The sequence below is a fragment of the Rhincodon typus genome, chromosome 16, assembly GCF_021869965.1.
Source record: "Rhincodon typus isolate 14 chromosome 16, sRhiTyp1.1, whole genome shotgun sequence".
NCBI lineage: Eukaryota > Metazoa > Chordata > Chondrichthyes > Orectolobiformes > Rhincodontidae > Rhincodon > Rhincodon typus.
In genome coordinates, this window is record NC_063347.1 from 1,639,106 (window position 1) to 1,655,071 (window position 15,966).

At 43.9% G+C, this 15,966-nt stretch overlaps 1 protein-coding gene across 1 annotated transcript in view; it reads right to left on the bottom strand.

Moving 5' to 3' along the window:
- The window catches only part of LOC109923605 (laminin subunit beta-1-like), a 162,646-nt gene that overhangs the window by 57,666 nt on the left and 89,014 nt on the right, over positions 1 to 15,966 (bottom strand). Inside the window, exons 7-9 of the mRNA XM_048606657.1 lie at positions 11,266 to 11,421; positions 7,187 to 7,348; positions 5,056 to 5,177 (exon numbers count right to left, since the gene is read on the bottom strand). Of these exons, the coding sequence (XP_048462614.1) occupies positions 5,056 to 5,177; positions 7,187 to 7,348; positions 11,266 to 11,421 (440 nt within the window). The remainder of the gene's footprint in view (positions 1 to 5,055; positions 5,178 to 7,186; positions 7,349 to 11,265; positions 11,422 to 15,966) is intronic.

A 15,966-nucleotide genomic window follows, 5' to 3' on the forward strand; every position in this document is an offset into this window, starting at 1 on the left:
TAGGGACTGCTGTTCTCTGTCATATACACAGGGGCTAATATTCTCTGCAATTTACACAGGGCTGCTACTTTCTATAATATACACAAGGGCTGCTGTTCTCAGTATTAACAACAGTGAATATTGTTCTCCATAATATACACAGGTCCTACTATTCTCTATAATATACACAGGGCCTGGTATCCTCTATACTATATACAGGGACTGCTATTCTCTGTAATATACACAGGGACTGCTATTCTCTATAATATACACAGGGACTGCTATTCTCCATAATATACACAGGAGCTGCTGTTCTCCATGATATATAGAGGGACTGCTGCACTCCAAAACATACACAGGGGCTGCTATTCTGAATAGTATCAACAGTGAGTGCTATTCTCCATAATATACACAGAGCCTGATATTCTCTATAATATACACAGGACCTAGTATTCAGTATAATATACACAAAGACTGCCATTGTCTGTAATATACACAGGTCTAATATTTTCTATAATATACTCAGGGACTGCCGTTCTCTATAATATACTCAGGAACTGCCATTCTCTATAATATACACAGGGACTGCCGTTCTCTATAACATACATAGGGACTGCTATTCTCCATAATATACACAGGGGTTGCTATTCTCTCCAATTTCCACAGAGAGTGTTTTCTCTATAACATACACAGGGAGTGCTATTTTCTGTAACATACACAGGGTCTGATGTTCTCTATAACATACATAGGACGTGCTATTCTCTATAATATATACAAAGCTTGGTATTCTCCATAATATATACTGCACTGCTGTTCTCAATAATATCAACAGGGACTTCTATTCTCTGTAATATGTACAGGGGCTAATATTCTCTATAATTTGCCATGGGTTGCTACGTTTTATAATGTACACAGGGGCTGCCATTCTCTATAATATTCACAGGGGCTGCTATTCTCTAGTATATACACAGGGGCTGCTGTTCTCCATAATATACACAGGGTCTGTCACTTTCTATAATATGCACAGGTTCTGATATTTTCTATAAGTTACCCAGGGCCTGCTATCCTCTATAATTTTCACAGGGGCTGGTGTTTTCTATACAGCACATAGGATCTGATATTCTGTATAATATACACAGGGACTGCTAATCTCTGTAATGTACACAGGGGCTAATATTCTGTAAATTATATACACAGACTGTTATTCTCTATGATATGCACAGGGTCTGCTATTCTCTATAATATACACGGGGACTGCCAATCTCTGTATTATTGATAGGCGCTAATATTCTCTATAATATACACAGGGGATGCTATTCTGTGTAATATACACAGGGTTGCTTATCTCTATACTTCACACAGGAACTGCTATGCTCTTCACTCTTTTAAATAAGAACAAATGATTTTGTCAGTGCCTAGTTTGGCACTGTAAATAAAACCGGTAGGTGAACAGAAGCCGAAAAAACTTAAATAACTTTACCTAAGTGATGATACAGCAATCCTTGCAATGCCTACTGTTCTCTAAACACAATTCTCCTGTCGACTCTGTTAAAATAAACCTTAAACAAGCTGGACAGCCCCTGGTGGGAAAGCAACACAAACACAAAAGCAAACGGTGATCCTCCTGAGTCTGAGGGCCTATTTAGCCGTGATAGAGGATAAACCAATATTGAAACTTAACAAGAAGTACTTGTTTTAACACCAGCAACAAGTTTATTGCATGACAGCAATGGGGATCAGACAGATTGCCTAGTGAAGTATTACAAAGACTCTCAGTAGCCAGAGATTACAGGACTGTCTCTGTTTTCTCTAGAATTTAGAAGGTAAAGGCGGGTGGTTGGGGGGGCGGGTGGTTGGTGGTGGTGGTGGTGATCTGATCAAAGTCTTCAAGATCTTAACAGGAAAAGACAGCTTACTTTATGTACTTTATTTCCATTGGTTCAGGATTCTAGAACTAGGGGTTGTAGTCTGAGAATTAGGGCCAGACCATTCAGGAGAGATGTTAGGAAACACTCTTACACATAAAGCTTACTGGTTATTTGGAACTCTCTTGCATAACTGGTACTGGGTGCTGGATCAGTTGTTAATTTTAAATCTGAGATAGATTTATTTTTGCTCAGCAAATGTGTTAAGGGATATAGGCCAATGGAGTTGGGCCACAGATCTGCCATCATCTCATTAAATGGTGAAATTGGCTCAAGGGGCTGAATGGCCTACTCCTGTTTCTATGTTCCTATGTTACTGGGATCGTGTGCTGGACTCATTCTCCTCCATTCAAAGACAGTGACATCAAAAGATTGGGTGGAACTTAATGCAGTTTCAGCGTTAACTCATTATCTTATAAAACAACTGTCAGAGCCAGGAATATTGCAGGTAGTTATGCAATGATAGAAATGTTCACTTAAAACACTTTAGGCTCACAATATAGTTATTGTCGAAATAACTCCACACAGTCCAGTATTCTGTCACCAAGCCCCGCTTTATTTACACGTGGAGAGTCCTTGGCACTGGTCCGGTTCCCTCAGAGCCAGCTCTCAGAGTGAACAGGATGTCTGACACTCCTGTTCTTATCTGTCAGCCAGGGCTCCCTGATTGGATCAGATTAACAGCCCCAATCAGGGAACTCATATTCTATAAGGTGCAGCTGGCTGATCATATTACAATTGTTGCAGCTGTGACTTCTGCTTCCCGTAACTGAGAACTGTTCCCACTTCAACTTTAAAACACTGAAGCTTCATCGAAAGTGTCTATAGCCCAGACCATCACAGAAGCCAACTTCCCATCCTTGGACTCAATCTACGCTTCTCATTGCTGTTGAAAGGCAGCCAAAGGCCCCTCACAGCCCGGTTGTACTCTATTCCAATCTCTTCCATCAGGCAGGAGACACAGAGGCTCAAACACACGCACCAACCGGTTCAAGAACAGCTTCTTTCCCATTGTTATTAGACTGATGAATGGACCACTCTAATTTCACATCTAATGTTGATCTTGCTTTGTGTACCTTCTGTACAGCTGTAACCTTGTATACCTCTATTACCCTATGATCTGTATGGTCTTGTGTGTTATGATCCACCTGTACTGCATGCAAACCAAAACTTTTCACTGTACTTAGGTACCTAGGAAAACAATAAATCAAATCAAATCTCTTACTCTCCATGAGGCTTGTGGACTGAAAGAATGAAACATTGCTACTCAGCACAGGACTGCAATGTGACAGTAAGTGTGGTACTCTGGGTTACACATTCACAAAACAGTCAGTTCCTGGCTCTTTCCAAATAATCTAACAAATCAGAAGTTCCCCTATTTAATCAGGACCCTGTTGGTCTCTGGTGAAAATTTGCAAATCTTTGCTGAAGATTTATGCATTTCTCAGTCCCTGAACACATGGTTATTTAAACCTCTAATAGGTTGTGATGTGACATGATATGACAGGCCTCTAAGGTTTTGGAGTAGATTTGTAGCTCGGGTTGTGGGTGTTGAGGTTGGTTGGCTCGCCGAGCTGGTTTGTTGTTCTGCAGATGTTTCGTTACAGTGCTGGGTAACATCATCAGTGCAGCCTCTGATGAAGCGTTGGTGTGTTTTCCCGCCTGGCTTTTAAACTCTGGGGTCTGTTGCGATGGATTGCCTCACTTCTGGGTTTCCTCCGTAGTGGAATGTATATGGGGTCGAGTTCAATGTGTTTATTAGTAGCCTGCTTCATGGAGTGCCATGCTTCCAGGAATTCTCGTGCTTGTCTCTGCCTAGCCTGTCCCAGGATCTTGGTGTTGTCCCAGTCAAAGTCGTTGTTCTCCTTGTCCATGTGGATTGAGATGAGTGAGTATTGGTCGTGTCTTTTTGTAGCCAGTTGGTGTTCATGTACTCTTGTTATTAGTTTCCTTCCTGTTTGTCTGATGTAGTGTTTCTCGCGGTCTCTGCAGGGGATCTTGTAGATGACATTGGTCCTGTCCATGGCGGGGAGTGGGTCTTTAGCTCACCTGAACTAAAGACCCACTCCCCACCATGGACAGGACCAATGTCTAGGCTAGGCAGAGACAAGCACAAGAATTCCTGGGAGCATGGCACTCCATGAAGTAGGCTATTAATAAACACATTGAACTCGACCCCATATACATTCCACTATGGAGAAAACCAAGAAGTGAGGCAATCCATCGCAACGGATCCCAGAGTTTAAAAGCCAGGCGGGAAAACACACCGACGCTTCATCAGAGGCTGCACTGATGATGTTACCCAGCACAGTAACGAAACGTCTGCAGAACAACAAACCAGCTCGGCGAGCCAACCAACCTCAATATGACAGGCCCCAATAAGAGCCTTTGCTTAGTAGACAATGGAATACTGTGTTGAACTTCTGGGAGCCAGTTGGACATGACCCTTTGGGAATTGAAGGAAAATTCCAACCTTTTATTGCCTGATAAAAGGATTTTATGAAATGTCCTTTCATTATTAATGAGCAACTGGTTATCAATAAACAATTGTGAACTTGAGTAAAATCAGTGTGGATTAAACAAAGTGATGAACAGTTTGACTCTTTGGCAGGCAGCTATAGACTAATGTTCCTGAATAGGGACAGATGGACATGACCATACACAATGTTTATCTTTAATATTAACTGAAATGAATGGGACCAAGGGATAAATGTTTAAAATTTCCTGATACTTGCCGAGTGATGCTGCTGAAAAGGAGACCATTTCATTGCCATTCCCCTCCATTTCCTCACGGTCCTGCACAGTTTTCTTGTCAAGTTTTTGTCCAATACCCTTTTGCAATTTAATAATCAATCTGCTTCCACTTCCGGCACTGTGTAATTCTGTGGATGAACTATCTCCTTTCTTCCCTTCATTCTGTGGTGACCAAGCCTTCAGTAAGCACACTCCCTCACCCCACCCACCCAAACATTCTCTCTGTCATTCCCCCTTTCAAAACCTCCTGATTTTACGTACACTCCCTACTCCTTGACAGAGGCACAGACTTACTGTCTAAGGACATCTCTCACATTGAACCCCCTCTGTAAAGTACAGTTGCTGCAACATCCACTCCCCATACTGCCCCATTAGCTGAGTATACCAGGGCACCTACCTTTCTGTGTGATGCAGTGCCACTCTGTAAGGTTGGCCATGAGGGAGGAGATTGCCACAGCGATGACTGATGGGTAAACCCACAGTGTGAATACTAATTATTGCCTCCCAGTCTTCTGCAGACTGAGAGGAAGGGAAACAAGAGGAAACTGTTAGCACCAAACAATTAATCCACAGCTGTCACAACACCCAAAATAAACCACCTGAACCATCATCTTTCACTCTATGATTGTGGTTTGGGAACTTAGGAAGTGTATTCTGTGGGAAAGCTTTCCTCAGAATCACAGCTGTACCACACCTGAAACTATGACATATAAAACAGAGAGATAGAAAGACAGAGAGAGACAGTGAGGAGACAGAGACAGAGAGGAGAGAAAGACAGTGTGGAGAGAAACGGTGGAAATATGGAGAGAGAGACTGACAGAGGGCTATAGAGAGCTAGAGAGAGAGAGCTGAGAAAGGCAGAGAAATAGACAGAGATTAAACGGAGAGAAAGTCAAAGACAGAGACAGAGGAGATAGAGAGAAAGAGAGAAAAAAATCAAGTGTTCATTGTTTTCTGTCTGGTGCAGAATTCCTTTACTAGAGAAGATCAAGGCCAGTGATGCAAGGGACATCGACCCTGGAACATCAGTGATTTGCAAGTGGCGCACCCGTGGGGTTAAACAGGGTTCATACAGAGGTCACACTGGTGTTGTGTGAGAATGAGAGAATTAACACACATGACAGTACTCAGGAAATGAGTATATGTGCAAACGTTTGCAGTTGTGGGTCTGTAGGACACACAAAGGTGGTCTCAGCAGACTGTGAAAATGTGTGACAGTGGAAATAAAATGTGAAAAGTAAGTATGTAATTGGGTCTATGTGATTGTGAGAAAATCAAAAATGAAATGTATGGAAGGAATTAAGATCTCAGAATGTCTGTGAGTTTATGGCAGCAAGGATATGCGTATGAAAGTAAGCAATAGAGTATATTCGAGTTAGCATGAAAGATTGAGTGTTTGTACGTGTGCGAGTGATAGTATCAGGTTAATGGATGAGTGATAGTGAGTGTGTTTGTGTGCAAATGTGGGTAGCAGTGAGACTGATGAGGGCATAGGTGGGAAACAATGAGTTTGAGCAAGTTGATCGTTTTGTTTAATTCATTCACAGGAGGAGAGCATCTCAGGCTAGATCAGCATTTATTGTCCATCCCTAATTGCCCAGAGGGCAGGTAAGAGTCAACCACATTGCTGTGGGTAGGAGTCACATGTAGGCCAGACCAGGTAAGGATGGCGTTTCCTTCCCATTAGTGAACCTGATGGGTTTTTTTCCAATGACCAGCAATTAACAGTCCAGTGACAATACCACTAGTCCATCATCTCTCCATATGAGGGAGATGGAATGTGAATGAAATTAATTATGAATGATCTCCAGTGTGAGTGATAGTAGCCATGCGGTTATTGGATGGAGGAGCAGGCTGGAGGGATTGAGCAGGATTGAGGGCCTGAATGACCTATTCCTGCTCCTGATTCATGTGTTTGTGTGTTCGAGAGGGAACGTGAGCAAGACTGAGAATTGATAGGGGAAGTCGATGACCTAGTGGTATTATCGCTGGACTATTAATCCTGAGACGCAGATAATGCTCTGGGAACCCAGGTTCAAATCCTGCCACAGCAGATAGTCAAATTTGAATTCATTAGAAAGAAATCTGGAATTAAGGGTCTAATGATGACTGTGAATCCATTGTTGATTGTTGGAAAAACCCATCTGGTTCACTAATGTCCTTTATGGAAGGAAACTGGCATCCTTACCAGGCCTACATGTGACTCCAGACCCACAGCAATGTGGTTGACCCTTAACGACCCTCTGGGCAATAAATGCTGCCTGGCCAGTGATGCCCACGTCCCATGAATGTGTTTTTAAAAATTATCAGCGAATAGCTCTCACTCTGGTTGCTGTTACCAAGCAGGAAGTTTGTTGCCAGGTCCCAGCAGCAGTAGACAGGTTTTATTTCCTATTTGTACAGTTTGAGAATTAAACAGATTGTCAGCTCCACACGCAGAAAAAGATCCCGGTCCAACCACCAAAACAGACTGATTGACATTGTCGTGAGGTCCCTGGTTCCTCACAGTTGCTGCCAGTTGCTCGTACCTCAGGCTCATAGCGCACCATCACATTATAATCCATAGCATACGGGATGTTACTGACGTGAAATAACAACCCTGCTCCATCCTGGACCCGAGCAAATCCCTGACCACTCCAAGTGATCATCTGGTGCGGCGGCCGCTTCCGATTAACAATTTCCACGTACGCCTGCAATCAATGACAAACCAAAATTACTCAGCAAACGCTGTGGGAGATAAGATAGGGTGGATTGAGAGGACTTACATCCCTTGCCAAAGAGGTCAATAAGCAGGGACCAGAGAAGTGAAGTCATTTGTAGACAGAGTAGAGGGGAGTTGAGGAGGATTTGTTTCACTGAAAGGTTGGTAAATAGGACACGGCAGAGGCAGAAACACTCGTCATATTGAAAAACACTTGGAAGCACCAAGGAACTTGGGAGTCCGAGTTCACAATTCTTTTAAGATTAACGTGGAGGTTCAATTGGCAGCTAGGAAGGTAAATGCAGTGTTAGCATTCATTTCCATTGGGCTAGAATGCAAGAGCAGAGATGTTCTACTGAGGATGTACAAGGCTCTGGTCAGACAGCATTTGGAATGTTGTGAGCAGTTTTGGGCCCTGTATCTAAAAGTGTGAGGTGATTCACTTTGGAAGGAGTAACAGGAATACAGAGTACTGGGCTAATGGTAAGATTCTTGGTAGTGTGGATGAGCAGAGAGATCTCGGTGTCCATGTGCATAGATCACTGAAAGTTGCCACCCAGGTTGATAGCATTGTTAAGAAGGCGTACGGTGTGTTAGGTTTTATTGGTAGAGGGATTGAGTTTCGGAGCCATGAGGTCGTGTTGCAGCTGTACAAAACTCTGGTGCGGCCGCACTTGGAGTATTGCGTACAGTTCTGGTCACTGCATTATAGGAAGGATGTGGAAGCATTGGAAAGGGCGCAGAGGAGATTTACCAGGATGTTGCCTGGTATGGAGGGAAGGTCTTATGAGGAAATGCTGAGGGACTTGAGGCTGTTTTTGTTAGAGAGAAGAAGGTTAAGAGGTGACTTAATAGAGACATACAAAATGATCAGAGGATTAGATAGGGTGGACAGTGAGAGCCTTTTTCCTCGGATGGTGATGGCTAGCACGAGGGGACATAGCTTTAAATTGAGGGGTGATAGATATAGGACAGATGTCAGAGGTAGGTTCTTTACTCAGAGAGTAGTAAGGGCGTGGAATGCCCTGCCTGCAAAAGTAGTAGACTCGCCAACTTTAAGGGCATTTAAATGGTCATTGGATAAACATATGGATGATAATGGAATAGTTTAGGTTAGATGGGCTTCAGATTGGTTTCACAGGTCGGCACAACATCGAGGGCCGAAGGGCCTGTACTGCGCTGTAATGTTCTATGTTCTATCTGAGGAAGGGTGTGCTGGAGTTGGAGGGAGTGCAGAGGAGGTTTATAAGAATGATCCCTGGGATGAAGGGCTTGCCATATGAGGACTCTTGGTCTGTACTTGATGGAGTTTAGAAGGATGAGGGGGGATCTGATTGAATCTTACAGAATGCTGAGAGACCTGGAGAGAATGGACATGAGGAACATGTTTCCACTAGTAGGAGAGACTAGAACTTGGGGCACAGCCTCAGAGTGAAAGGATGACCCTTTAGAGCTGATGTGAGAAGGAATTTCTTCAGCCAGAGGGGTTGAATCTGTGGAACTCATTGCCACAGAAGGCTGTAGAGACCAAGGTAGAGACAGAGGTAGACAGTTTCTTAATTAGTAAGAGGATCAAGAGTTACAGGGAGAAGGCAGGAGAGTGGGGTTGAGAAACATATCAGCCATGGTCAAATGGCAGAGGAAACTCAATGGGTTGAGTGGCCTAATTCAGCTCCTGTATCTTATTGTCTTATGGAAATACGCTCAGGATGCTGTAACCTACAGAGCGATAGACAAGAGCCGAGGCTCGGAATAGATGAAGTATGAGCCAGTAGAGACAGATAGGGCCAAATGACCTCTTGAGCTGTAAATCTTCCATTTTTCCAACTTGGTAGCATTGGAGAGAATGGTCCATTGCTCAGCAAAACACTATTGCTTGATTGGAATACAGCTGGAATCACTTACAGCTCTCATCCCTCTACCTCACTTCACCAAGACAACATGAATGAGGAGCAAATGACAGTAACTCCAAACTCAAGGTCAGAGAATAAAATTAAAGGGAGCTCTGACCTTGTTTCCAGTCATGTTTTGTCATTCTTTCATGTCCTTGCTTAAATCAGACAGCATCCCTTCAATGCAAGAGATTCAAACTCACTAAATAAATGCCTCCAACTTTTGCTAAGTGACCTGTAAAATATGTTCAGAACACATAAATATTCAAGGACTATGAGAAACTGAAAAATGGAACTGTTTGGACATTTCTGGGTTGAAAAGGTTTATCTTTCTTGGAGATAAAAAGTTAAGAAATGAAAGTGTGTGGGTTATCTGATGTCAACTGTGAAAGAAGGAAATTTTGGGAGACGAATCCAATGGAGCTTTTGAGAGAAATCAGGGTAAACTTTCTGACCCTTAATTGTTGGACAGACTTGGAAAAACCCTAGGATCAGAACCAGTCGTCCAGCAACAGCCTCTGGGGTCAAGTCACTGTGTGTTTTCACATACCTGGGATGTGAATTGTTGAAGAAACTTGTAGCATAAGTAGCTCGCTCTTTCAGTCAGTAAGAGACAAAACCTTAAAGCAAAACTAGCTGAAACCACTGTCTCTCAGTAAAATAGTTTGTAAACTTAGTAAAGTTCCAAACGTTAGCATTCCTAACTGTTTCCCATGTGAATCCAAAATCCATTCTAAAAAGCTCTTCAGTCATTCTACAACTGTCAGAGATGTGATCTCATCAATCAATTCGAAGGAACTATGAGAAGTTAACCCATTCCACCTTGTGAATTTGTACACTGTCACTTTTTTAGCTTAACTTCTTCAAACTCAGTATTTTTGCAGAGCTGTGTTGTCTTAAACTCAGTATTTTTGCACAGCTGTGTTGTCTTGTCAAACTCAGTATTTTTGCAGAGCTGTGTTGTCTTAAACTCAGTATTTTTGCAGAGCTGTGTTGTCTTGTCAAACTCAGTATTTTTGCAGAGCTGTGTTGTCTTAAACTCAGTATTTTTGCAGAGCTGTGTTGTCTTGTCTGTATGAATTGTGAGTGTTTGGGATTAAGGGGATGTAATTTAATTATGAAAAGTAGCTTAGTTGTTATTCATCTTTTCCATTCATTTAAAGAATAAGTCTTGCTTGTAATAAAACAAATAAATTTAAGTTCACTAAAGAGCTCTGGAGGACATTTCTGTTTTTATTTGGATAGCAGGACAAATGAGGGATAAATTGGCCATTTTGGTGGTACAATAAGACATTTACACTTTTGGGACAATGTGGAGGTGTCTGGCAAGGTTGGCATTTATTGTCCATCTGTGATTACCTTCAGATGTTGATTAGCGACCTTTGTGAACTAGTGATAGCAAGTTTGAGAAAACTAAATGTTTTGGTCATTTCAAACAATCAGATAAGGATTGACCAGGTCGAGGGATAAATATTGGTCAGGGCTCAAGTGTGAATTCATTATTTTCCAGAGAAGTGCAATGGGGTTTTTTACATTCACCTGGTAGGGCAGAGATGGCCTCAGTTAATATTCCTGCTGAAGGTAGCTGCTCTGGCCATGCAGCATCCCCACAGTATGACACTGTAGGGGCCAGCCTAAAATTCCCATTCACATCTCTGTCCCAAGGTGCCTCATAGGAGTTCAACCAAACAAGTGTTCAACCAAAAACCTTCTGACTCTGAACTGAGAGAAAGTACGTGTGTATACTAGAACTGTTGCAACACAGAACTGGCCATTCAGCCCATCTGCATAAGCCGGAGGGAGACAGTGAGAACAGCAGCCACCAAATACCAGGAGGGGAATATTGTAGATGGAGTTAGCACTTTGTGAAAAGGAGTTGTTAGTAAGACAACTACATGTCAACACAGGCCAGCTGTTTGCCATCCACACTCGGTGGCTGCTTTCTTATCAAAGCTCCCCACAGCCCCAGGTGCTACCCCTTTCCTGTAGACAGAGATCCTCTGGTGACACCTACCTTTCGTTGGCGGATTTTTCGATGGCGATGTCTCAATGCCCGGGCATAGGATGCCTGGCGGTGTTGCCTCCTCCGCCTGACAATCTCTTGGACTTCCAGCCCATGCCGGAGGGTGAAATTAATGCAGTTGCCATTCACCTGGTTTTTGATTGCCCCCTGAAAGAAAGCAGCTGGAATTGAAGTGAAAACCTACACTGAGCCAGCAGCGTGTCACCTCTAAATGCACCGTTTCTCCTGGGTTTGTGCCAGGACCTCTCCACAGATCCAAAACCTCAGATCCTCCACGCAGCAGCAACAATTATTCACAGATCAACACAAATGTACCCATCGTAAGGACAGGAAAGAGCCCTTTGCTACGTCCACTCAATTCCTACTATAACTGTACAAGGTACTGGTGAGACCACATCTGGAGTACTCTGGGCAGTTTCAGTCTCTTATTTTAGGAAAGATATAATTTTATTGGAGGCAATTCAGAGAAGGTTGTCTAGGATGACCCTGGCCTGGAAGGATTGTCTTAAGACCAAAGGCCAAACATTTTGGGACTCTACTCACTGGAGTTTAGCAGAATGAGAGGTTCATTGAAACATGTCGGATTCTTAAGGGGCTTGACAGGGTCAATGCTGAGAGAATATTTCCCCTCATGGGAGAGTCTAGGACCAGAGGGCATAGTCTCAGGATAAAAGAATGCCAATTTAAGACTGAGATGAGGAGGAATTTCTCCTTTCAGAGGGTTGAGAGTCTTTGGAACTCCTTACCACAGAGAGCTGTGGGGGCAGAGTCCTTGTGTGTATTTAAGGCTGAGATCGATAGATTCTTGATCAGTCGGGGAATGAAGGGTAAGCGGTAAGGACAGGAAAGTGGATGTGAGGAATGTTGGATCAGTTGTGATCCTACTGAATGGTGAAGTGGGCTCAAGGGGCTGAATGGCCTACGCCTATTTCTAATGCACTTGTGCAGCCAATACAGGAATATGGGAAAAGTCAACAGATTGGCACCAGATAACACAGCCATTCAAGGCCTAATGGGCTGAATGGCCTTCTTCTGCACCGTAATGATTCTGTGATTCACACAGTTGTGATGCCTTTTGCAGTAACGAACCGCATTGGTATGGCTCCTTTAATAAATTAAGATGCCCATGGTTCTCCACTAAAGTTCAACCAAACAAAGTTCTGGGATCACATTACATGAGATATTAGGGCAGGGGATAGAGAAAGGTTTTAAGGACGATCTTAAAGGAAGAGAGTGGGATAGGTTTTGGGAGAAGGTTTTGGTGCCTAGGTTGCAGGCATGGCCACCAGAGGTTGAATGATGGAAATTTGGGATGCTGAAGAGTCAACCCCCACTCTCAGCCATGTATTTTCAGGGACTGACCGATTCAGGGGAAGGTTTGAACTGGTCTCAGCATTCACTCTGGCTCAGATAAACACTAACAGGTCCCTCCCTCTTCCAGCCCTGGCAAAAACTGGGTCAACTTTCAGACTGAATACATCCAGGTCCTGAAACCTGGGGAAAGAAGACACTCTGACAGTTAACCTAACTCAGCTGCTGGCCACATCCAGCCGTGGTTTATCTGTACATCCTCCAACCTGGTCTACTGTATCTGTTGCTCCCAACGAGGTCTCCTCCATATCGGTCAGACCAAGCACAGGCTCGGTGACAGATTTGCAGAGCATCTGCACTCCATACACAATAACCATCAACACATTACGGTTGCGAACCATTTTAACTCCCCTCCCACTCCCTGGGTGACATGTCTATCCTGGGCCTCCTCCAGTGTCACAATGATGCCACACACAAACTGGAGGAGCAACACCACATATTCTGCCTCAAGAGCCTACAGCCCAATGGCCTAAACATGGATTTCACCAGTTTTAAAATCTCCCCACCCCCCGGCCTCATCCCATGTCTAAACCTCTCTCTCATTCCTGCCTCCTTGACCTGACACAACCTGTCCATCTTCTTCCCCACCTATCTGCCTCACCTTTCCCACTGACCAATCCCCACTACCCCTACCTGCATTCACCTTTCACCTTGCCCCATCCATCCCTCTTCCCTCTATTTATTTTCCAGCTACCTTTCACCTCCCCAGTCCTGATGAAGGGTGTAGGCCCAAAACATCAACTTTCCTGCTCCTCTGATGCTGCCTGACCTGCTGTGTTCCTCCAGCTCCACACCGTATTTACTCTGAGTCTAGCATCTGCAGTTCTTGCTATCTCTCAGCTGCTGGTCTAACCTAGTGCTGCTCCCAATCTAACCTAGTTCAACTCCCACTCTAACTGAGTTCTAACCTAGCCCGATCTAACCTAGTTCGGCTCCCGTTCTAAACTAGTTCAGTACCCCATTCTAACATAATTCAGTGATTTTGTGCAGGTTAAAAAGCCACAAACATCATCCTCAGTAGAACTGCACTCTGAATTATTTCTGAGAGCTGTAAGATTTTAATGCCCTCTGTGTTGTCTCCTTGCTTTGCTCTTGGCATTGCCCTGGAGAATAATAATTAATTTCTGGAGACTACAGGACAAGCCTGGAGTCTGGCAGGGAGTCAGAGATGAGGGCTGGCCCACACATGCAGAGGCAGAGTGAAAATGTCCCATGTTCCCACATTAAACCAGGGGCTGAAATAGGAACCTTCTTCATGTACAGATTTGTTGTGATCTGGGAGTCTGTTGCTTGTCGGGTGGGTGGAAGCAGATTAAACAGGATTTTCAAAGGGAAGTGGAGAAATAATTGGAAAGAAGTCATTTTCAGGGTTATGGGGAAAGTGAGATTAATTGGGCAACTGCTACCAAAGGCGGGATTAGAGTAGGTAGATGATTGTTTTTGACCAGCACAGATGTGATGGGCCGAAGGTCCTTTTTCTGTGCTGTAGATCTCTATATGATTCTATGACACTAGGTCAGCACAAACATGATGGGTCAAATTACTTGCCCTTGTGCTCTGAGATTCTCTGATGCGGATAAATGTAACCTGGAGATTGTTAGGGACGTGGCAGTACAGAGAATGCATTTTAAAGTGCTCTCTGATTGGAATGGCGGTGGCTATCTTTATGATAGTATCTCTAGTGAAGCCCTCACAGTATGTCTTGAGATCTAGCTAATGGGCGTCCCACCTTAGAAAGGGTAGGGACCACCTAACTGGGAGCAGACGTGTATGAGCATGAGCTGTAAGGTTATTGGAAGTTGAAGTGGGAGATGATGGACCCACACTGTGTCATTCTGAGTCTAAACATCAGCCTCCACCCCATCACACTGTCTCAGAATTCCAAAATACCAACTGGCTCCTTATCATCTCCAGCTGATTTAAATCTACTTCATAGATTCTGCTGCTTGATGTCTGACAGTTTCTGTAGGTTACAGTATCAGAAAATATCATCATTAACTAGTTACACACACACACAGACACACACAAACACACTCACACACACACAGACACAGACATAGACACACACACGCACACACACACACACACAGACACGCACTCATACACATGTGCACACACACACACACAGAGCTGCACATTCAAACACACACACAGACATACACACACACAGACACATACACACACAGACACACACACACACACAGACACACACACACACACTCTCAGGCACACACACATAAAAGCAAGTTAACTGAGCCCAATGTGCCTGCCTTGGGAAAACCCCTGTGCCAGTATTCAGCTGCCCGATAACAATCAGGTTTTTGACCACATTCCCGTACCTGGAGGCACTCCACTGGCCAATGAAAGGCCTCACATCAGATGGGATATTACCCATTCTCCATTTGTGCTGGTGTCTCTATCTTGGATTCTGATTTCCCTCGATAACTGCTCGCTTTCTCTGACCTGAGCCCCCTTCTCATTGACAACTTATTCATTTATAACTAATCGTCTGATTAAGGGGGTAGGAAGGGGTAACAGCAGGGTGACAGTTCACATAGACATTGCAGCCAGAGGAAGTTATAACAATAGCACAGAAATAATGACGGGACATACATGTGAAAATAGTTCACAGAAATGCTTCTAATATAGAGCCTGTTGAATAAACAGACATGTTGTTTGCTGGGGTTTCTGGGGTAGATCTCAGCCACGTGACATCATTACCTGATGTAAGGTGACACTGGACAATTTAATCAAACTTTTATCCAGATATATGTCCCATTGCCCACTCTATATAGATCTACACAACCTGTAGCAAGATCAGTTCTTAACCTGGTACAATCTGGAACAGTGTGATATAGTGAGGTACAGAGTGATATAGTGAGGTACAGAGTGATATAGTGAGGTACAGTGTGATATAGTGAGGTACAGAGTGAGACAGTGAGATACAGAATGAGACAAAGCGAGACAGTGAGGTATAGAATGAGACAGTGAGGGACAGTGAGGTACAGAGTGGGACAGAGCGAGACAGTGAGGTATAGAATGAGACAGAGTGAGACAGTGATGGCCAGACTGAGACAGTAAGGTACAGATCAGGACTGTGAGGTACAGAGTGAGACAGTGAGGTACAGAGTGGAACAGTGAGGCAAAGAGTGTGACAGTGAGGTACAGAGTGTGACAGTGAGGTACAGAGTGGGACAGTGAGGTACAGAGTGGGACAGTGAGATACAGAGTGGGACAGTGAGGTACAGAGTGAGACAGTGGGGTACAGAGTGAGACAGTGAGGTACAGAGTGGGACAGTGAGGTACAGAGTGAGACAGTGA